Raw genomic sequence first — 22,630 nt, forward strand, 5'->3', positions numbered from 1 at the left:
GTCACGTTTAAGAATTCCACGTGGTGTCAACGATCTACCAATGCGATCAACGATTAACAGCGTTCGTCTCTGTCCGCAACAGCGATTCTCGTCTACTGCAAGACGTTCGTTTAAGGACACAGCCGACCCGTGGACTGGTTGTTCCCACTTGACCGTGAGCACGCCGCCAGGCAAAGTGATGAAAGTTAAGTGGCGCAGCCTAAGGTCGTTACCACTCTCGTTACCGTACGCGTCGTTCTCTGCGTTCAGTAGACGATGACCACTCGCTGGCGTCGCATCGTTCCTCCCGTTGAAAACCTGCTCGTAAACCGATGGACATGAGGACCAGGTTGCCAACGTTGTTCCTGTTGCTAGGATGGTTATCGTATCTCTTGGTACACAGAGTTCACTCGTTGAACCCGGACGCTGGCTCTTGGGTGCGTCCCACTCAGGGCGAACCATGGCCCAGTCCAACAAATCGCATGGTGCGCAATGCGTTCTATCTTCTGCGACCCTCGACTTTCCAGTTTAACGTGAGTAATTGAAGAAGGTAATTCCATGGGGAGACGTTTCGTTTTCTACGTGGGTATTTCTAATTGGTACTTTACGTGGAGCAAGTTTAAGTGTTTCACGGGGACATTGGCAGCTGAAGTTTCTGGCTCCAAAAGACTTGTTCGTTGATTGTAGAGTCTACGATAGTTGGACGAAAGTTGTAGGTTTGTTGCATTTTATGGCTTTATGATAGCGGAGCTTCCCTCAGTAGGAAGCGAATAGCAAAGCGTAGAGGTATCTTCTTGCGGGAACAGGTTTCCTTTGACTGGGGGACTCGCCCGTGGAAATTCGGCCCAAGCGCGTGCAAATTTTTATAAAAAGTTAATTTCATAGTCGGAACGTGCTTGTAAATATTCGCTATCTTGTTCCGTTGTCTTGTTTTTTAGTCCAACTTGTATCGTTTTCGATGTATCCGCATTTGCGGATAACAGATAACTCTCTGTGTCGTTATCTTAATTATACTACGCGCGTGATTTATCTGTGTGACGTACGGCGAGAATGCAAAGTCAGGTTTCCTACAATAATTATGGCTTCAAATGGACAATTAATGTTATTTTGTCTAAATTGAAGTGAATCGGTTTCGCAGGTGATTGGCGGCGCATGCGATATTATGACGGATGCGGTGGAGAGGTACAAGGCAATTATTCTAACGGAAGCACGAATAGCGAAGATTTCGTCGCAAGGCCATCCTAAATTCCCAGTAAGAGACGATGCAACCATCAAAGGTACTCTCAGCGCTTTGGATATTCACGTGACAATGCCTTGCGAGATGGATGGCAATCACTGGCCTCATTTAGAGATGTCGGAATCATGTAAGTGCTTCTGCTATAACGGAAAGTAGCAAAATGATCGTGCATTCTTAATAAGAAACTTGATGTAACATAAGCAACATGTTCCCGAACAGTTGTGTTAAGTCATTAAGACAGCTGGTAAGTGGATTAGTGCGAATGGATCTCATTAAATAACATCGTCATTTTTTATTTCATCTCTCGACTGATAACATAGAATATCAATGATACAATTACGAGATCACGAAAGCTTCGAGAGGCAAGATGCTTACAAGTATCCAGAAACTGCAAATATTAGAAAGACGTTTAATGATACGCGAATAAACGAGTCAATAGGACGATCGAAACAAAGCCACGTTACGAAGCCTGATTTTTCTTCATCGTTTCTTATTTAGCTCCGCTTGAAAGTCGAACCGAGCGATTAACTGCAAAAGTAGCGTGAAGATTATACGCACGCACATTCTACCATTATTGTGCAAGATTTAAATCTTTTACACGCGATAGTTCTTTCGTCTTCGCTTTTCCTTTTTGAATGAAACGAACGAGTCACGATAAGGATCGATAAATATTCCACGGAGTTCCAAGGTTCCCCTAACAGGAACTTGATAGAAATTTTAAGTACTACGATAGACCTGAAAGTTCGGTCGACTCTCGCAAACATCGGTAGGAAGAGATGCGTCTTCTTCGAACAGATTTAAACTCGAATCGATTGAACTTTCGCAGACGCTCTCGTGATCAACGAAAACTCTACAGTCGCGAATCTGGTAGGTGCGTCGATATGGGGAGTTCTTCGAGGTCTCGAGACTTTTTCTCAGCTCTTAATCCCAGCTGGTAATGGTTCTCACGTAAGTATGTGCATAGAAAATGAATAAATATGAAAAATGTATTATAAGCACGCGTTTCTTTTGTAGTTGAAAATCAGATGTCAGACCATTCAGGATGCTCCAAAGTTTCCTCATCGTGGACTACTGTTAGACACGTCTCGCCATTATTTGCCCATCTCTGATATAATGCTTACTCTGGACGCCATGTCTTATAATAAAATGAACGTTCTTCACTGGCACATCGTCGATGACAACAGCTTCCCTTACCAGAGCTCTAGTTATCCGGAACTGTCCGCCAAGGGAGCGTACCATCCCTCAATGGTATACACATTAAACGATATCCAGACGATCGTTGACTACGCCAGGCTAAGGGGCATCCGAGTGATGCCGGAATTCGATACTCCTGGACATACTAGGTCATGGGGTTTAGCTCATCCTGAACTATTGACCACTTGCTACGGTAAATACATTATACTTCGATCGATTTCTGACTAAAAAATTTTTCCACAATTGTCAAATTTTAAATTAATATTCTATTTAAATTCTTCGATACTACTATAAAAATTAATGATTCCAAACTTTTCAAGGATAATATATGTACATACACGTGTAGGTCTATTAAATTCTCTTTTTAATACGTCTTTTCACTTTTTTATTATTGTTTAATCTCTCTATTACTAATCGTTTAACCATTCGAAAAACGATAAAATTTCTAAGCTGTCGTATGAAAAATATTATTAGATAACGAAGGAAAGGCAAACGGGAAATTGGGCCCAATGAATCCGACGAGTCCGCAGCTTTACGAGTTCCTCAGTCGTTTATTCGCCGAGATCGTGCAGGTATTTCCGGATCAATACGTTCATCTTGGCGGCGATGAAGTGCCATTCGATTGTTGGATGAGCAATCCGGTGATCAATTCGTATATGAAATCGCACAACATGTCCAGCTATACGCAACTCGAGAGCGAGTACATCGGCAAGCTTCTTCATATCACCAATTCTCTTCAGGCGAGCACGATCGTGTGGCAGGAGGTAAAGTATCACCCTATGGTGTTTGTTCGTCTCATAAAACGAAGCTGAAGACGACCGGGTAATAAAAACCGATAGTGAACCTATTAATCGCTCGCCTTGTGATTGCTTCGTGCGTGAGATTGCAAATGAAACGATCGCGTTTTATCACCAACGGACGTTCCGCAAGTGGAAAACACGTTAAATAAATGGTATATTTTAGACGATGATATCGTTTACTGCTTGGGTCGGTCGTACAGAAGAATATTCATTTTTCATAACATCAAACGACAGCAAATATTCCATCGTGATAAGTGTCCCAAAGCAAATTTATTGGTCGTTTGCATTGGCGTTAAATGAAGCAGAAGCTAGGTCAGTGAATTGAGATCTAAATCATTGTTGGTTTTCAGGTATTCGAAAATGGAGTCGTCATGCCGAATAGTACTGTGGTGCACGTGTGGACCGGCCAGTGGGCGAAGAAGTTGGAGAACGCGACCAAAGCTGGACATCCGGTACTGTTATCAGCCTGTTGGTATTTGGATCATATCGCTGGTGGCGGTGACTGGAAGAAGTTCTACAAATGTGACCCATTGTCGTTCGCCGGGGTGTCATCAAACTTGACTAAATTGATGCTGGGTGGCGAAGCTTGCATGTGGGGAGAATTTGTCGACAGGTAGTTATTTCTTCTTTCGTCGCGTCTAATTGAACTTGAATCCACGTGGATAAGACTTTAAAATATATTCAATTGATTCGAGTGACGTACGATTGGAGATTTATCCGTCGAATGGGTAATTAAAAAATTGATGTTCTTGTTTCTAGGAACAATGTGCATTCGAGAATATGGCCTCGTGCTAGCGCAGCTGCAGAGCGTCTTTGGAGCAGTACGAAACCAGACGAATACAAGGCTGCTCAACGCCTCGAGGAGCATGCCTGTCGCATGAACAGGCGTGGAATTCCGGCGCAACCACCGAATGGGCCTGGATTCTGCGTGATGTAATGGAAGGACAATTAGCTTAACAATTCTATTTAGACGTGCCAGAAACACACGTCACACTTTAACAAGTGATTAATGACTATTTACAAAAAAAAAGAAGCCGCAATGTAATAAAGAATAAAGTGTTTCCAAAAGTTGGTCCGATAATTAAAAAAGATTTTCGATGTAACTTACAGATCAATCGCGCGTTCTGTAAGGTTAATTGATATTCCTATAAGGTTAATTGATTAAAATTTAAAATGTTTTTATAGTTAGAAATTTGTAAGAAGACTATACGAAGTAGGTATAAAATATTTACGGTCGGAAGTTTTCACTGAATTATAGAAAATACATTTACAGTCGGCTAATGCATAGTTAATTACATTACGTTACTTAATATACATTAGCTAATTACTGCTTTAACTTTGATGAAGCAGAAGCAAAGATAGATACTTAGCAATAAGGAAATTCCTCCTTTGATAGCTTTTCTATCTGTTGCAGCGCACCAGCAAGATGATAAAGTCATCGAGTCTTTAAAAATAATTTAACCGGTTAACTGCGTTTGACGAGTATACACGTCAAACAAAAGCTTTATTTCGGTACGTTTGTACTCGTTGTCGCTTGTATTCATTTACGCATTCCACGGCCTAACCCTGTGAGAGATTTCTAAAATCAAATTCCCCCGGTTAACTGGTTAAGTAATTAGCGACCGTTTATAACCAAGGAAACCTCAACGACTTGGATTTTTTGGAATTAGGCCAGGGTTACGCGAGTGCTGAACCGACGACGATGTGTTGCGTGGTCTGTGTTGTAGAAATGCATTCACACAACGTGTCACACAACTAAATGTGCCACAGTGCTCGCGTGTGCGTACATTTCTACAACACAGGCCACGCAACGCAGCGTCTATCTAACGCTGGCCCCGGCCTTACTGTACCTTCCCTTTCTTTCCTTAAACTCAGGGTGTTTTATTATCTTTTTACCTGTGGACCATTTCGTAGAAGTTGGACCTTTTCCTTCCTTGGCATATGCCCTCACCAATTACTTATTCTCTCTACCCTTGGCATCTCGAGAAAAGTGAGGTAATTCGATTACCCATCGCCAGCAATATGTCTAACTTCAATTATTCTTCCAATAGTCAGTCTGTAATAGAATTTCGTCAAGAAAACACTCATTTCTCCTCCTAGTTTACGCGCCTATCCTGGTTTTCTTTCCGAACGGACCTTATACTTCAGAGAGACTGTATTAAGTTGCAGCTCGAGGTAGACGAACGACAGTTCACGTGAATGATCTCGTACTTGCAATGCTATCCTTTCTCTTTTTCCTTCTCGTCTTTCTTTTTTTCGTCATCCTCCTCTATCTCTCTTTTTCTGACTTTTAACTTTCCCTATGTTTTTTCCTTCTTTTTACCTCTTTTTCGTTTTCTCTGTCTTTTATTTTCTTTCCTTAAATTAATATCAATATATCATCTTGAATTATTTCGAATTTGATTTTGTAATTAGTCGTGATAGTAGCCATTAGGAATCGTTTAATTTAATTGATATTAATAATATCAATATACGCATGCAGATTACGGAAGTATCAATTAAGCGAAAACATGAAATTTTTTCACGGAATTATCGTTACGAGAAATAAGGTCGAATAGCCGTGATTTTACATGCTATTTTCCCGCTGAAAAAGAATAGAACGACTGGCTGACAAAAGAAAGATCAGATCGTCTAGGCAACCGGCAAACTAAACAAGCAAATAATACGTCACACCGTTTAGGCTTCTCGTTCGTCCATCGACAAAATTTCAAGTGGTCCGAAATAGACGTCGAACCACGCCAATGCCGCCGTTTCTCGTTAGATTGGGCCTGGTCCATCGTCAGGGGATCGACGACAATATGCAGACTCACGGACATCGCATGGAAATATCGACTTAACTCCTCATAATCAGCTCGTATCCCGTTAGTGCCGTAGCGTAATCAAGTAAAGTCTCTCTTATTAGCAGTTAATCGATTTTGTAATGCGGTTTAAAATACAATTTAGATAATTCGAATTCGACAAGAGACGCAGAGGACTCAAATTTGATGAAATATAGAACTTTAATCAACTATTACTTTTTTTACTTCACAGTTTTATTTCAAATATAATAAGTATAAGTAAGATTCTGTTAAACTTATTTATCTAAACTATGATATCCTTTTTTCATACGAAGGTTGTTTCGGAAATATGTCCTGCCGATCTTGCTGTAATCCATGCTGCTCCCCCCCACCTTGCCCTCCACCCACTATTTTATGCAGGCCACCTTGCCCACCCCGTTGCCCACCTCAGCCAACTAAAACAACAGTGAGTTCCAACAAAATATAAAAATAAAAATACGGGACAAATCAAATTTTTATTCTTCCTCTCTTTTATCGTCGTTACAAGAATTTCAAAGAGCAACGCGTAACAACAATGCAAATATATTAAGTCCTTTACGTAGCTTGTTTTCACGGAGCTAACTTAATGACTCACCTCGAAATTAGGTTTACCTACGGCCTTGTACCCCTTGTCCACCTTGTTGCGCCATTCCTTGTCCACCAAAGGTTATCGTTGCGTGTACACCACCACCGCCACCCTGTCCACCGCCCTGTCCAACTGTGGCGTTCGTTTGCACCAAGAAAATGGTCCCCTGTATGCCCTGTCCACCGCCTACTCCGCCCCCTTGCTCCCCTTGTCGTGCAGTTTGCCGTCAGTTCGCCATAATATCATTCACTTTTGAACGATCCTCAGGAAAACGAATGTATTAATTGACGTTCAACGCTGTGGTTTTCTTTGTGCAGTGTCTCATCCCCCCTGTTAACTGCAGGCAAGAGTTGGAAGGTTTCTTGGGATCTGACAGCTAGGCGTGTGGGATCTAACGAGAACGACGAATATATACGTGGATTTGACTTTTGATACGAAAATAGGTGATTTTTGAAATGTTTTGTTGATTCAGTTACATTTAATTATAGTAGTATCTGAAGATAACGTTTTTGTCTTTCTTTTGTTTTTTTTTTTTTTTTTTAGGAAAATATCAGGTACAGAGAGATATAATTTTCAAAGAAAATTTTGCGAGTTAAGATAAAAATACAAGATACATGGAACTGTTTCAACGTTGAAGAAATCCTGATCAGGTAAAACGAATTAAGACACAGGTTCCTAATTATGATCGATTTACTGTCTCGGAAGTGGCACAAAACTTACGACGAAGAGACCCCGATTGGTTGTAATCTCGGATTGAACTGTACTCGAGTACGTTTTCCAACAAACTTTTATTTCCCGATTGAGGAATTCGATGATCATCGCAACCGAATTAAGAATTACCAAGAATTAAGTGACTTACCGATTTAGACGTTACCTTGTTAGGTTGTTCATTAGAATGACAAATTATTAAAATAACGAGGATCATTCTTGCGATAGAGATCGAGATTTCATCGAGAAAAATGTTTATCTGTTATTCCCAATTTTCAGTTTTAGACGATCTTAAATCAGCCGCAATTCGTCCCACGCAAGCTAAAATTACTATGCACAGGCATGTATTTTTCCCCCCTTAAAAATAAGTGCGTTTGCAAAGTGAAAGGTCACGGGGAGAATTTGCTGCATATTTTTCAATACGGTTTGGCAATATATTCATTTTTCAATATCATCGTTAAACAAACGAACGTGATTACGATGTACTTCAGCATTTGATAATGTTGATCGCAATAGAAAACAGGTACCATTCATTTTTTACTGTGATTTTTTTTTATGAATCAAGTCACGTTGTCAAGGTTTTGGTACGGTTGCGACAACGGGATGACTGATTTTATCGTATCACGTTTGAGATAAAAATTTCGAAGTTATATCATCATCTATTGACATTATCAGTAGCCGCAAAGAAAAATACGGGAAGCTAAGAAATACACAATTATGTAAACAACACATAATAAAAAATTGTAAAAGTATTTAAGTCGCATTCATTTACAAGAAATATTTATTTCTTTTTTCTCGTTTATTAACAAAATCAACAGGAAGTTATTTTTATATTTGAAGCACTCGGAAGTCAAACTGAACAAGTTCATTTCTGCTCAATCTGTAATAACATCTTCCTTCATTACGAGGATACACGTTAAGTGCTTAATTAAAAAGAAGTCGAATGATTAACCTCAATACTGTTGATCGGTTTTACTCGTGTGTGGCTTGCTTCAGTTAGATATAAATTTGAAATTAAGAACGAACCATAAGCTGTATCCATGACAACACAGCTTACTTTCAAACCTGGACTGACATCTCGCTGTCAGAGTTTCCCATTTTCCTCGGCGGTGATGCAAAATCCGAGCTAGAAAATTACCTGGCTTATCACAGATGATGTTCCACTAGATATTCCCATTACTCTCGCAAAATTTCGAACGAAAATGAACAAAAGGTACAACTTTTAAAGTCCCTTATTTTTTTTCAATTCGGTAAATCAGGGGTTAACATTTTCTTCTTTTCTATTAATCAATCTTATAAACCCTGTCTTTTTATACCAGAAGTTTTTTTTTAATATTTAAGAGTAGTTACTTTACTATTTAAATCTGTCATGAAATTACGGGAGAACGTTACGAGCCTCGTTTTCCAACAGTCCTTTCTATTTAAAAAATAAAATGTGTGGCGATGAAATAACGATTGATTTCTGCTTTTGATTGCCATTCTTTCGCCACTTTGTCGTGTTATTTGTATCAAGAGATACAAGTTCCTTCTTACAGGAAAGCTTCAGTGGATAGAAACATCAGGCAGAAAGCATCGTCCAGACGGCCAAGTACAGCCAGTTTGCACGCGAAACCGAATACCGTGCAACAAAAGTTTTTTAAAACCGAGAAATTACCATCTACGCACAATCTCGTCGATTCGAATGATCCTTCAAAACTGATCAACAAAGCCGTGGACGTTTCTATGCCGAAGACAAGGTTTAGCTCTCAAGACAGATGCAAAGAGTCTAGGTCGTGTTCCTCGCCGAGACTCAAGTATTTCCCTGCGGAGAAAATTAAAAAGTTGGAAAGTCCTCCGCCTTTTTCTCCCAAACCAATAGGTGCTTTAATCGCACAGCAAGATCCTCGAGAATGTGGAATCGTGTACGTGGCTGGACATCCTGAGCAATGTCGCGACACTGGTCAAGGTGACGCTACAGCGGTCACACAGCATGTTCATCAACACCGACAGCCACAGGTAAGTCGATATTTTATTAATTTTTATTTTTTCTTTCTAGTTTTATCAATTTTTTCATGCGGGAAACGATAGATGAAAGTGAAGTCGTTCTATTACATTTGAAGCTTTTGATTGTCCGAATATCCTACTATGAGAATGTTTTATTAACTTTGCCTTTTTCCTTTTAATTTTATCAATCTCATTACGGAGACTTTGATCGAGGAATATGACGTTACTGTACCATTTAAAGTTCTTTTATCCACTTAAAGTTCTTTAAAGGTCTTTTTATCCTTATTCGGATATCTTTTATTTTAACTTTCGCTTTCTTCATTTTAATCGAGTCAGTCGTGTCTCATTTTATATTACAAACGCAACAAATGCTTTTCGTTTGCCAAAACGAGCGTAAGAGTGAAATACGAACAATTGAGAATCTGATTCCGCCAGGGAATGATCGTTTGTTTAATCCTATTATGCTATAACCGATGAGACTCGTATTGCCTCTGCTATCCAACTTCCTAGCCACGAACAGTATTTCCAGTTCAAATGCAATCTTCAAATAGTCCAACTTGGACGCATTAAAGCACAAATTAATCGTTTCGTAGGGCGTGCAAAGTGTGAGTCAGCAACAGGTTGTGCCTCAGCAGGCGATCCATCAGATCGGTCAGATGAATCCGCACTCGGAGAGTACGCTGCCTCAACAAGTTTCAAACGCTCAATCCCATCGTCCTTTCGTGCCCTACGGTTCGCGAGAGTATTCTCCACGGAAGAATAACCACGCGATTTCCTCCAATCTGCCTGAAGTTACAGCGACGTCGCAACCAGGCATACAGCAGGTTTCAAACGTTTTGGTTATGAATCAAGGAAAAATAAAAAATGAGGATCAGACGAATGCTGATGAAGTCGATTACGAGAAACAACCGGTAGGAGGCCGAAATGCAATGGCTTACAGACGAGCAATGCTGGGTAAAGAACAGCCTAACTTGCTGAATCCTATGGATCCTGTTACGTTAAGCTCACCTAACGTTGATCATCTGTATCAGTGTTCTTCGCGTAGTCCCGTTTTACCGCACACGAATCTTCAGAATCCTCAGCAGATTTATCAGCAGCTGCAGCAGAACATGGTACAGCAGCAACAGATGCAGCAGAGGGCTAACAACTATCAAACGCAGATGATGGGGAATCAACAGCAAGTAGGAGGCCAAGTAGCTCCTGCGAATTATAATCCTCAGCAGCATGGAAGCTATTTTCCTGGTCATGGAATGACTTCCCCTCAAGATGTAGCAACCAGTCAATTAAAAAATTCAAGAATGATTGGATCAAGCCAACCGAATCATAGCGCGATGAATGTACAAAATGGATGGAACAACAATAATCAGATGGCTGAACATTCCAGCATTAAGGCCCAGTTGAAACCTTACAACGTTGACGTGGTAAATGGTAACCAGGCACTCTGTAGACTACAGAATCAACAACAGCAATTGATGCCTCAATATCAGCAACAGCTTGCGCAACTACAACACTCTATACATCAACAACAGCCTGTGCAACTGCAACACTCTATACATCAACAACAGCCTGTGCAATTGCAACGCTCTGTACATCAGCAACATCCTATGCATCAGTATCAGCAGTTGTGTAGAAATCCTGTACAGGGAAACGCGATTGTCCAAAAACAACAAAGTTTGATGGGCTATAATCAGCCAGGAACTAATCAGCAGATGAATCCCAATCAACAAATGGTTCCTACTCAGCAGTTCAATCCCCAGCAATCCCAAGACAGTCATCCAAAAGAACAAACTGGAAGAAAGAAGCCTTTGAAGTTCACTGTCGCTATGATTCGCGATCAGGAAAAATTGTTGGCCACTATGAAGCAGCAAGGAGTACCCTTGGAGATCATGCAAAGACAGTTCGAGATGTTACTGAACGAGCAACGAAAGCTATTAGAGTACGTGGAGGTTTTACACCAACAGGGAGAATTTTCGGAAGAAACGAAGCTCGTGGTGAAGAATCGCAAAAGAAAACAGGAAGATGAAAAGCCTGAATGGATGATTCATCTGACACCTACGAGATTATCTTACCTGCAAATCGAGAAAATACAGGAGCAACGAAGAAGGGAGCAAGAAGCTCGGGAAATGGAGATGATGCAACAGCAGCAACATCAGCAACAGCAACAGCAACATCAACAACAACAGCAGCAGATGATGGGCCAAATGTCTGGCCAGCAGGTTCCTGTTCAGGGTGCGAATCAGCAGTACCATCAGCACTGGCAACAGCAACAGGCTAATTGGCAGCAGCAACAGAGGGCTTTACAGAATTACACGAATAACATGCATCCCCAACTTTACACTGTTCCAGTACCTGGCAATATGAACGATCCGATGAAATCTATGAATTATCAACAAAATATGCCACAGAGTCAGTATGTTCACCAACAATCTCATCAGCAGTACTATAATCAACCTCAATTGCAACAATACCAGCAGCTTTATCAGCCTATTCTTCAAGAAAATCAAGAACATGTCCAATCTTCCAGTCAGTCTACGGAGCCGTGTAGTTTGTTAAAAATGCGTCAATATAAGAACGACATTCGGCCACAGAGGCGAAACAACGGATTGCAGGATCCGGCAGCGGCGAAGGAGCTGCTGGAGAATGAAAGATTGCCGATGGAAACCAGAAGAGGACTAGAGTATCTGGCTAATTTGGCTCCTAAGAAGATGAATATAATAAAGCTGAACGGATTGCAAGATCGCACCGAGGCAGAAACAGAGTTTCAGCGTCGTTTGATCACGTCTATTTTACCGCCACCTGCTAACAAAGTGTCTGCGAATGGCTTGGCCAACTCGAGGAATCCGAACAATCCTTCGTCTCAACGATTATTAAACCCGAGGAAGATTGAACAGGAATATTTGAAAGAATATCCCAGACAGAAATCAAATATTCCAAATAATTACTATAGCGTGCAAGCTGAAAGAGAAAATGGCACTGTAGCCACGGATCAGCCACAATTGATCGTCCAGCAACAGTTATCAGATCAGAATTCGACGAGTCTCGTTCCTTACGCCGAGAGAAATCTAATGGTAAATCGTGGAAACGTAATGCCGTTTAAGTTCGATGGAAATTATCCTCAGCACTATCAACAGATGCAACAGTATTATCAAAACACGAAGAATTTAGGGAGGAACAATGGCGAAGGCGATGTCGGATCGAGCCAGAGGATAGAACAGAATAAGGGAAGCTTCCATCATGCTGGTGGTGACGCTAGTGGAAATATGAATGGTTCGATGAATGGACAAATGGCGGAGGATAAGATGCTACCTGAAAAGGTGTATTACAGCCAACCGGATATTCACGAATCCAGAACCATCGGGGGTGTGAGATATTTGGCGAGAAAGCAGGACTACTTACCTAATCAGCAGATCGTGGCACCAGAAACTCTGATTGCAAACAGACACGTGCAACCCCCGATGATGTACTAGTAATACGAACTTTTTGAGATTCTTTTATTTTTGTTTTATACTTCAGTTTTGTTTGATATGTGCTTTGTGAATTTTTAGAAGAGCGTTTATTGTATTTGTGATTTTTTATATGCGACCTTTTTAATTATTTTATGGTGAACCAGGTCTTTTGAACGAAACAGATCGTTGATCTGATAAATTTCAAGGGACGTGGTTTAGATCTTTATGATTTCTCAGAATAAAATGTCTTATTACTCTTACGATCAACTGTGTTTCTATAATGAGAGAAGAAGGAAAGTTTGGGAAAGTAATAGGCAGCGTTTCACAGTAGCTGTCGAATCGAATAGCAACGAAGATGTCCAGGAGCGTTTCGACATTCATCCTGGATAGTTGTTCCCTTTCAACGTCAAGCACATCCTCGTTGCTAGAATCGCTGCCTTTCTTCTCTTCTTCCTATTGTTTGTGCCATTCCTACGCCGTTTCGTCCTCATCAGCAAATTGCCGTCTGCCAATAGAATGCCGTTCACCGACAAAGTGGTTTTCTTCTCGTCTCGAATAATTTCTAATTGTAAAACGTAACCCTTGAAAACGTCATTATTGCTCTATTACCCGTGGCTGAAGTTGATCGCACAATATCGTATCGATACTGTTCGATTACGCTTTTGTTTCTTTCTATTTGACAGTAAAACGCACTAAATCCAACGTTCACATAAAAATTCATCGCTTTCGCTATTATGCATTAACAAAAAATATATGAAATTCTCGGTGAACAATCAATTAATCCTCCAACAAATATGGATCCCTGCAAGTACCGCAATTACATGGACGAGATGCTCGAAATAATTGACGAGATCGGATGCCGGTTAGTCTTTTCTAAAAAATTCCTCTTAAAAAATAAAAAATACAGAAATAATGAAATAAAGTAATTTCAATCATTCGATGATCTCGAATGAACGATTTTTGTAGAAAACCCGAACCGGAAGTATGCAACGTCAGATGCCCGCCTCTAGGTTGTCCACGAGGACCTTGTCCAGGGATGTGCTGTTATCAGGAAGACTGCGATCCTTGTTGCATATCAAAAATGCCTTGCTGTCCACCACCTCCTCAACCCCCTGGTTGTCGAGCACCTCCGTTGTGCTGCTTAAAAGCCTACGCCAAGGCAGTCGGCTACCCTCCAGAATCTCCTCTTTCTCCACCTTGTGCACGAATAAGTCGTAAACTTTGCGTCGAAATGCTCGATAAAATTTGTCGTCCTCCATCAGTTTGCACCACCGTACCCTATTGCCCATCGCCTTGCTACACAGTACCACCTTGCAACCCCTATCCATGCTGTTAATTAACATCGTTAACAATTTATTATTCAAGCGAATAATAGTGTTCCGTGATTGAATGGAGAATCGATACTTTACGAGAGAAAAATTGTCGCGTATATCTGAAATTTTTGTGCAATATTAGAGAGGGATTTCGATAAGTCCAATTGTCAGAGTTGTACACTGTACTTATGGACGTTTCATGGAAATAAATGTGATCGTAAATGTCTGTTGACGGTATTTGTTATTTTATGAAGTAAATGGAGTATCTTGTGCAAAAGGAACAATGTCAACGTCATTACCTTCCGTTATATTAGAAGGAGTGCAAAGTGAATTTCTAATGTGATTAAAAGCAGGGGACGATTAGGTAAAGTAGGCAAAGTTTGAGAGCTGCTGTTCCGCAGACGGTTAAACTTTGACTAATTTTGGATTAACTCTCCAAAGAGCTGCTTGACGTATCAGCCAACGCAATCTATATATCATCCACGATATTAGGGCTGAAGCGTCAAGTGGTGACATGATTCGCCGCTTCCTGATCGAGTTAGATCTTAATTAAAAAATTTGCGAAGTTTGTCCTCAAGGAGGAGTATGTAAAATGATCAAGATAAGAACGGATGTAATATTTGAATTTCGATTATCGATAGCAGCGTGAACTGGAACAATTGATTATTGACATATATATGCACGAGCAATTGCTGAATTTTCAATCAGTATCATTCGCGAGAGGAAGATTATTTTAAATATCGAGGAAAAAATGAACGAGAACAATCAAACAAATATATGGAGGGGTCCTCAGGAATTTAATACGACGCAGATCGTAAACTGCTTGATTCGGAAGTCACAATATAAAGAAGACGAGGATGCAGAAGAGGTTGGCAAATTTTCGCAAAATTTACATTGCGATGACTATCAAGGAATATTATCCCATTAATTATTTTGATCAGGATTTGATTTAATTGAATATTTCCAGTATACTGCCCGCCCATCAGAATACATGAAACAAATGTTAATGACAACGGACGAGATGACGCAGTATATTTTGAAATGGAAGAATAGATTCAATTTACCATTGTGTATGGAACTCGAGGCTTCCAATTTCGAAGTCAGCCCTAGTATTATCGTATTTCAACAGTTCATCCCAGGAATCTCTTTGAGTGTGACAGTGACCGTTCGAAACGTGTCAGCGGTAATTTTAAGCTCTTATAACGAAAAACTCGATTAGATTGCCATAAAACTATTTTCAAGGATCCGATCGATCTTACGTTTCTTTTGCTAATAAAATCAAAATTGAGAATCATAAGATTCACTCGATTATTCGTGAATCGTAGGTACCAAGATATTTGAGAAGCTCTTACGAGCCTGATCCTTTCTTTTCCGTGGATTTCTGTGGAAGCAGTTACTTGACGATGCTTGCGCCAGGTATTTCCAATTCCTATCGAGTGAAGTTCATGCCTGACAGGAACCAAGACTACCATTATCAATTGAAATTCGCGACTGATAGCGGAGATCTGATAGTACCAGTAGTAGGTGAGATTTTGGGAACCATTAATATCTTCCGAGCAATTTCTTTTCGACTTTTCGTGTCGACGTCGATTCTACATGAAAGTAGAACATTGAACAATTTAAACATACAATGACATCGATAGCGATCAATGCGAGAGGAATTTTGGACTTTCCTGATCGAATCGAAGTACCACTGACAGGCGTGAAGATCCCCTCGTCGAAAACGATATTTGTACGCAACATCGGAGGTGCCTCAACTGTTTTCACCCTTTACACTGACAAGTAATTAATTTATGTTTCATTTATTTCATATACGAGATAAAATTCATCCATCATTAGTTCTATAAGAAGAATAAAATATGTTAGTCCAAGAGCCAGAGACATAAATACATATGTCATCGAATACAAAAAAATGTCACATTTGCAATGAAAGTTTAGTGTTATTTTAATCGAGACAAAGAATTTTGAGTTATAAGAATGTGGAAAGCGGAGGTTGTAAGAGCCTGAGCGATTTTATGGACCAAAATTAATTAACTCAAAGAGTCGTGGGCGACAGAAAGCCTCATTAATTTACATACGTAAATAATATTACGATGAAATGGTAAAAATAATTGCAACAAATTGCAGCCCTTGCTTCTGGATCGAGCCATCGAAGGGTAGAATGGAAGAAGAAGAATCGCTTCAGTTCACTGTACACTTTCTGTCTAACAAGACTGGCGATTTCGAAGGAAATCTTTTTCTCGAATACGAAACCGGTATTTAAAGAAGGAGGGCAACCCGAAAGATTAGATAAGTACCGATATTGCCCTATTTCTTTTTTATTTTTTTTTATTTCTTTTTTAGAAGAAAAACTGCGAATAGAACTTCGATGCTCCACAGAGAATTGCCCCGTTCGAATCGACAGAGGCAGCATCAGAATGGAAGATACTTTCTTGGGTCTATCAAGAAGTAAGATTCTCACGATCCACAACAGGAGCAATTATATCGTCAAGTACAAGTGGATGCAGCTTGAGAGCATCGAGGCGGATAACGAGCGAAGAGAACAGTAAGTAAAACGATCATCACGAAGATAATGGCAGAGTGAAAAATAACAACTTTGCCGCAGTTATAAGAAATTGTTCCATCTGGTTTATGAGAGCGAGCTTAATCGTTGCGTGGATCTCGTTCATTATAACGTGTGCACCCCTGATATCCATCAGCTGGTTTATCAACGTATCTACACGGACGAGCTAGAGTCTCTGACGAAAGAAACCTTTCAGTATAATCATATTTGTTTTATGTTTGCACCAGAGGCGAGTTCTTTCGATTCTAAACAACAATTTACGTGCCATTTACGTTTATTCGATAAATGACTACTGGCGAATATCTGTTAGGAAGCTGAAATTTGGCCACAATCGTCCACCGATGTAACAGTTTTCTTTCGTGCGCTGGAAGTCGGCGAGGTAACCAGTACTGCCTATCTAGAAGTGACTGGTCGCGAAGATAGAATACCACTGACGTAAGACAAGTATAATTCTCTAAAATATTGTAAAACCAATAACATTTTAATAATAACATACTTGGTTGGTAACTGGTGGCACAAGCGGAAAGGGGGTGATTCTACGCGAAAAAAGAAGTCGAAAATATAGAATAAAAATTTCTTTTTTTTTTTTTTAATTTTTCCATCGAGACAACGAGCTACAGTGAGACCCGTTATAACGTACTGGACGCGTACCGAGCGAAAATTCAAAGTCGATTTTCTCGAAAACAAAGCCTCGAACGAAAAATTTTTATTCTATATTTTCGACTTCTTTTTTCGCGTAGAATCATCCCCTTTTCGCTTGTACCACCAGTTACCAACCACCCTATATAATAATAATAATAATACCGATTCGTTGATATCCACGAGATAAATACTCTTTGTTACATCGGTTGTAAATAAATTAACAGCAATAAAGTATCGCGAAATAAGAACAGAAACAGAAATAAAAAAGAATAAAAAAGGCTAGTTTACAGGAGACTGTTCAAATGATTGTAAGAGTTATACACTAAATTCTGTTCTTCTATTGTAGTCTTTATGGAACAGGCAAAGGACCGGTTTTCCGCTTGAACGTTCTCACGATCAGTTTGGAGAACATCTACATGTGTTCGGTGCACAATTACGAGGTATAATCTACCGTAGATCCGTCAGATCCATCAGAGCTCTCTATCTTACCTCTCGGCTCGTATTAATTTCACCTGAAAAAACTCGAATTAAATCAGAAATCGTTGAAACAAACGATGCCATCGTTTCAGATAATAGCGGCGAACAAAGGGCACATACCCGGCACGTTGATTTACAGGGCAAAACCAACCGATTTCGGCGGAACGATCGACGTGACACCTCTCAGTCTTAAGCTACAACCAGACGAGCATAAATCTTTCAATTTAACGTTCTCGTCGAATCGTAAGGGCGATTTCGTGGAGAGGGTCGATTTCGTGGTGAAAGAGAGCCTCGAGGTGCTCAGCTTGCATATCAAGTACGTTGTACGATTAGGGAGAAATCGTTCGGAAGACGATGTTACTTTTGACGATACGTCGCTTTCTTGTCTTACAGGGGATGCATTATATGTCCTACTTTGCACTTTGACAAGGAGAGCCTCGATTTCGGCACGACAGCCCTCGGTACGCTTGGCGAAATAATTCTATTAAGTAGAGAAAAAAAGCGAACGGCGAAATATATCGTCGATTCGACGGAAGAATGACATAATTAAGGAAAGTACATTTTTAGGAAATGAAAAGTTTGAAAGAAAATTATTAATTGGTCAACTATTTGACGAAGGAACAATCTTTTTCTTTCACAATTTAGTTAATAGATTTCGGGGGCCCCGATATCGTTCTTGTTAAATAATATAGTTTCATTAGGTAATTATGACATCATTCCCTTAATAAATAGCTCAGAATCAACGTTTCCAAATATGTCAAAGATGTGTCACTCTTCTAGCAAACCGTCGATATAGAATATAGAATCTTAGAGATTCGTTAAATATTTTTCTCTCGGTATTTTCATGATTCTTTGAATAAGATGTTAGAAAATTCTTCAATAGATATACTAGAAATATTCAATGAAAAATTGAAGAACGGCTGATAAGAACAAGCACAGTTAAACGACTATGTTGTTCATAGGATTCAGCACTAGACAAGACGTGCACTTGAACAACCTAGCCCTGATACCTGTAGCTTTCACCATAACCGTGCTGAACGACGGAGATCAGGTTCCATTGCTGCACGAGGACTACGCGAAAGCCCAAACGAAGCCAAGTTTCCCGAGCAAACCGCGAGAATTCCAAGTCGCCCCACAGGAAGGGGTGGTGGCTGCTCATGGTTCGATGAAAATCAAAGTAAACAATCCCTTTCCTCGATCGTTTATAATTAACAATTGACAAGTCAGGTTGACTGATTTAACGGGGATTATGAAACAGATTCTAACGATTTGCAGGTCATTTACACCGCCAATATCGCGCGTGTCGGTCAGACGACTATTCAGGTCGACATGTGGGACTCTGATTCGGATCCTGTCACCTTGCCAGTGAAATTCTGCGGTAAAGTGGCTTCGTTATCGATCGTGCCGCGAGAAATCACCATTCAATTTTGCTTCACCAATTTTCCTTATTCGCGATCCTTCGCTGTGGAGAATACTTCCGATTTGGATGGCTATTTTTATTTCATACCACAACAGGTATCGTTGGGATGGACAATCATCAACAGCATTCAGCGTAGTTATGTTTATTAGATGCTTTTCCTCTTCGTTCGTTTCTTTCAATTTCGGTTTCTTTAGGTTTCGGATAATTCGGCGGTGATTTGTTCCCTTTGCAACAATCAGGGATACGTCAAGGCTCATCAGTCGAAGACAATGGAAGCTGTTATTATCACGAAGACTCTAGGATCTCACAAAATCATGCTAAAGTAAAGTACTTGATGTTTTATAATTATCGTTGATACACCTAAGTGTAGCTTGGAATCGAAACTGTTTTACAAACTTGGAAACAGTATAAAAAAAATGTCTATAGTATGTTAGTTATGGGAGAACCATCGTCAGTATCATCTCACTTGGTCATAGCGTGCAACGGGCAAGGGCCCGTGGTTTCTGCAGAGCCAACTTCCTTGGACTTCGGCGAGGTGAAAGTTCTCGAAGAAAAAACGATGGAATTCCAGCTTATCAACGATTCGCCTATTCCTACTCAGTTTATCGCGACATTGGTACTATTCTTCTTATTATTTTCTTCGATAGTGATTTTGCAGTTAAATTACATTTTGTCAAAAATTACAGAGAAATCAATTGTCCACATTCTCTCGATCGATAATGTAATTCTCGACTATTTTTTAATTCTTTTTTTTTTTGTTTCTAATCATTGAAGAAAAGCGAAGATTCACTGTGGAGCGTCAGTCCAGAGACTGGTGATCTCGAACCGCATGAATCGATGATCATTACTGTTAAACTATACCTCGTGGACCCTGGGAAATACAAAGATAAAATTATGCTGCGTGTAATTAACAGCAGAACCATCCCTGTAGAGGTCAAAGGAACTGGATATGGTTGCAGTGTCATTTTCGAGCCACAGATATTTCCAATTTTCGACTGGGGCCTGCTTTTCAGGTTCCAATCATTCATTATCACACCATCAAATTACTCGATCGACCGGAACGTTCTGTCGCCAGACATTTGCTTCTCTGGCTTTATATTTGCAAGCTTATTTCAGGATTTTTACAAACCGCAGATAATCGGAAAGCATATACAGAGTGTAGGGGATCGATAAATTAAGCAAAAAAAAAAAAAAAGGTCAGAGATTCCTTCGTTTTTGCTCCATTTTGGAGAAAATCACAAGGAAAGAAACAAACACGTTTTCCTTCTTTCATTCACTTATTCGTGTTATCGTCTATTTAATGAAGATAAGGTCGAATCGTAGTTGCAGTGCATCAAATATTATCAAAGCAATGTTCATCTGTAATTAAAGAGGAGGTTATTGTTAGATATAATATTTGTATTGCAGCAAGAGGACGAAACTTTGAACGGTCCAACATACATAAATAAGCGTAAATAAATAAACGTAGGAGCGAAAATCTTTTTGTTTTTTTCCTGCAATTTTTTCCACAGTGGAGCAAGAACAAACAACTCTCCAAAGGACTTACTTTCTTAGTTTATCGATCTCCTACACGGTGCAGAAGTTTTGGCGTTTAAAATGGCAACACTCTGTATATTTAGACTATCGACAGACGATTTATAGAAAGAGGAAGGTAATATTATCGGAGGAGTTAATTATTATCGATTCGACCGATAAATTCTTGTATGACGAAGCATAATTTTAGTGCTTGCATTTTGTGGAAACGTCTTTGTCGGAGACGATATACAGGGTGGTTGGTAACTGGTGGTACAAGCGGAAAGGGGATGATTCTACGCGAAAAAAGAAGTCGAAAATATAGAAAAAAATTTTTTTTTTAATTTTTCCATCAAGACAACGATCTACAGTAAGGTTCGTTATAACGTAACGTTCTCGGAAACAAAGCCTCAAACGAAAAATTTGTATTCTATATTTTCAACTTCTTTTTTCGCGTAGAATCACCCCCTTTCCGCTTGTACCACCAGTTACCAACCACCCTGTATATTTCTGTTTTTCGAGCAGCGAAAGCAATAGAACTTTCCTATCAGCTTAATGTAATATAAATAATGTATGCTTGTACTTGTTTAGCCATCAGCAAATAGATCGAACAATAACTCTGACGAACAAGGGGACTCATGACTATCAAATGATCTGGATAACCGAACCAGAAGTACGATTTCGACGAGGTCAAATGCAAATGTCGCACACGTAAGGAGAAAATTTGACCGTTCCCATTGTATAAATGTTGTATAAATTTCTTTAAACGCAGCACGAAGTTTCAACTACATCCTTCGATCGTCAATATTCCACCGGGGGAAACGAGACATGTCTATTGCAAGTTGTTCTGGAAAGCGTGAGTAGAATGGCAAAACGGTCACGCAATGATTGAACGGAAATAGAATTTCTCACGATCAAACTGAAATATAACATAACTGTTAACGTAGAAACGAGTGCGTGGTAGAAAAATGGAACGTTTTCGGTCAATTTCACGGTATAGGGAAACGTGAATTGATCGGCACGTCGTCTTTCACGGTTACGTTGACAGAACCACAGATTCTATTTAGTAAAAGGAGGCTAACGTTTCGGGTGGACGTGTGCCCCGAGGAAGACAAATTACAGCAAACAGGTATCTTGCACGTGAAACACGTAAACGCGAAGACGATCTGTTGACGTCTGAATTTTCTGATCGTCGTGATTATTCGTTTAGACGAATTATTGGTGACCAATCAATCGAAGCTGGACCTTAACGTTCAGCTCTCGGTGAAAGAACCATTTCATTTGATAACCTCTACCGAAGAACACGTGCAAAGTATGCAGATTGTCCTGATCGACGGAGGTACGACGAAAATTCGCGTTTTCTTTTCCTTCAATGACGATACCGAGGATCGTTACTCGAAAAATTATTCCGGCGTACTTCGACTGGAATATCAGGAGCATCCCAATCAGGTAAATTTTTTGGTGTTCCCGAGGGTTATTTGATATTGTTTCATGGTTTGGAAGAATTGCTTTTAGGATAAAATCACGTGTAAGGGTTACGTGAATTTTCCAAACCTCGACATACAGCCTAGTGATTTTGTAATTAACTGCGAGCTGGGCACAAGCGCCGAGGAAATATTAACGTTAACCAATAACGGACCAGTATCGGTTGTATATAAATTCCTGTGGCTCGCAGATTCCATCGATATACAACGCGATTCGGACGTCGTGCCGGTGAGTTTGAAAATGAAACTACATTTTGATTTGTAGGAAACAACTACTCGAAGAAATTTCAATTATCGAATATTTATTTGATAAAATCGTCGAAAGAACCAAAGATGGTCATACATGATATTAATTCTTTCGAATTAATGATAATCTTTAAATCGAGTATGCAATTTAAAAGAAATTAGAATAATATCAAGTATATTTCTGTATTAATTGATAAAAACGAGACATTTTGATTTAGTACTTT

At 39.8% G+C, this 22,630-nt stretch overlaps 5 protein-coding genes across 6 annotated transcripts in view; all 5 read left to right on the plus strand.

The window, feature by feature from the left end:
• Positions 1-126: 126 nt before the first annotated feature.
• LOC117230346 (beta-hexosaminidase subunit beta-like) lies at positions 127-4,319 on the plus strand. The gene is made up of 7 exons (XM_033487705.1): positions 127-512; positions 1,118-1,343; positions 2,043-2,164; positions 2,231-2,603; positions 2,885-3,174; positions 3,561-3,823; positions 3,970-4,319. The coding sequence occupies exons 1-7, from the start codon at positions 312-314 to the stop codon at positions 4,145-4,147; spliced, it is 1,653 nt and encodes a 550-aa protein (XP_033343596.1). The 5' UTR covers positions 127-311; the 3' UTR covers positions 4,148-4,319.
• A 1,314-nt stretch (positions 4,320-5,633) lies between these two features.
• On the plus strand, positions 5,634-8,064 carry LOC117230359 (late cornified envelope-like proline-rich protein 1). 2 transcript variants are annotated; one of them, XR_004492772.1, is made up of 5 exons: positions 5,634-6,093; positions 6,323-6,453; positions 6,633-6,837; positions 6,930-7,055; positions 7,156-8,064. XR_004492772.1 is itself a non-coding variant. In XM_033487741.1 (4 exons), the coding sequence occupies exons 2-4, from the start codon at positions 6,337-6,339 to the stop codon at positions 6,947-6,949; spliced, it is 342 nt and encodes a 113-aa protein (XP_033343632.1). In that variant the 5' UTR covers positions 5,634-6,093; positions 6,323-6,336; the 3' UTR covers positions 6,950-7,056. The 2 variants fall into 2 exon arrangements, 1 of the variants encoding a protein (XP_033343632.1); XM_033487741.1 differs by lacking the exon at positions 7,156-8,064 and having other exon boundaries at positions 6,930-7,056.
• A 458-nt stretch (positions 8,065-8,522) lies between these two features.
• On the plus strand, positions 8,523-12,771 carry LOC117243624 (putative uncharacterized protein DDB_G0271606). Its single transcript, XM_033511267.1, has 3 exons — positions 8,523-8,533; positions 8,856-9,315; positions 9,897-12,771. The coding sequence occupies exons 1-3, from the start codon at positions 8,523-8,525 to the stop codon at positions 12,768-12,770; spliced, it is 3,345 nt and encodes a 1,114-aa protein (XP_033367158.1). The 3' UTR covers position 12,771.
• Positions 12,772-13,475: 704 nt separating this feature from the next.
• Positions 13,476-14,109, plus strand: LOC117230133 (sperm mitochondrial-associated cysteine-rich protein-like). The gene is made up of 2 exons (XM_033487255.1): positions 13,476-13,611; positions 13,716-14,109. The coding sequence occupies exons 1-2, from the start codon at positions 13,544-13,546 to the stop codon at positions 14,083-14,085; spliced, it is 438 nt and encodes a 145-aa protein (XP_033343146.1). The 5' UTR covers positions 13,476-13,543; the 3' UTR covers positions 14,086-14,109.
• Positions 14,110-15,450: 1,341 nt separating this feature from the next.
• The window catches only part of LOC117243625 (hydrocephalus-inducing protein-like), a 33,166-nt gene continuing 25,986 nt past the window's right edge, over positions 15,451-22,630 (plus strand). Inside the window, 19 exon segments of the mRNA XM_033511268.1 lie at positions 15,451-15,586; positions 15,706-15,844; positions 16,190-16,317; positions 16,406-16,607; positions 16,668-16,854; positions 16,936-17,060; positions 17,614-17,707; positions 17,837-18,060; positions 18,138-18,205; positions 18,707-18,921; positions 19,020-19,259; positions 19,359-19,486; positions 19,591-19,780; positions 19,939-20,177; positions 21,268-21,387; positions 21,449-21,532; positions 21,624-21,805; positions 21,887-22,125; positions 22,192-22,389. Coding sequence (XP_033367159.1) covers positions 15,466-15,586; positions 15,706-15,844; positions 16,190-16,317; positions 16,406-16,607; positions 16,668-16,854; positions 16,936-17,060; positions 17,614-17,707; positions 17,837-18,060; positions 18,138-18,205; positions 18,707-18,921; positions 19,020-19,259; positions 19,359-19,486; positions 19,591-19,780; positions 19,939-20,177; positions 21,268-21,387; positions 21,449-21,532; positions 21,624-21,805; positions 21,887-22,125; positions 22,192-22,389 — 3,123 coding nt within the window. The 5' untranslated portion in view covers positions 15,451-15,465.

Source organism: Bombus vosnesenskii, unplaced genomic scaffold, assembly GCF_011952255.1.
Source record: "Bombus vosnesenskii isolate JDL3184/JDL3185 unplaced genomic scaffold, Bvos_JDL3184-5_v1.1 scf7180000013266, whole genome shotgun sequence".
Classification (NCBI taxonomy): domain Eukaryota; kingdom Metazoa; phylum Arthropoda; class Insecta; order Hymenoptera; family Apidae; genus Bombus; species Bombus vosnesenskii.

Coding starts and splice junctions, on each gene's coding strand:
- LOC117230346 (XM_033487705.1), top strand. CDS start 312: ATGGACATGAGGACCAGGTTGCCAACGTTGTTCCTGTTGCTAGGATGG. Junction 2,165..2,230: donor CAGCTGGTAATGGTTCTCAC/GTAAGTATGTGC, acceptor TTTCTTTTGTAG/TTGAAAATCAGATGTCAGAC. Junction 3,175..3,560: donor GCACGATCGTGTGGCAGGAG/GTAAAGTATCAC, acceptor GTTGGTTTTCAG/GTATTCGAAAATGGAGTCGT.
- LOC117230359 (XM_033487741.1), top strand. CDS start 6,337: ATGTCCTGCCGATCTTGCTGTAATCCATGCTGCTCCCCCCCACCTTGC. Junction 6,454..6,632: donor CTCAGCCAACTAAAACAACA/GTGAGTTCCAAC, acceptor CCTCGAAATTAG/GTTTACCTACGGCCTTGTAC. Junction 6,838..6,929: donor CCCTTGTCGTGCAGTTTGCC/GTCAGTTCGCCA, acceptor TTCTTTGTGCAG/TGTCTCATCCCCCCTGTTAA.
- LOC117243624 (XM_033511267.1), top strand. Junction 9,316..9,896: donor ATCAACACCGACAGCCACAG/GTAAGTCGATAT, acceptor ATCGTTTCGTAG/GGCGTGCAAAGTGTGAGTCA.
- LOC117230133 (XM_033487255.1), top strand. CDS start 13,544: ATGGATCCCTGCAAGTACCGCAATTACATGGACGAGATGCTCGAAATA. Junction 13,612..13,715: donor ATTGACGAGATCGGATGCCG/GTTAGTCTTTTC, acceptor CGATTTTTGTAG/AAAACCCGAACCGGAAGTAT.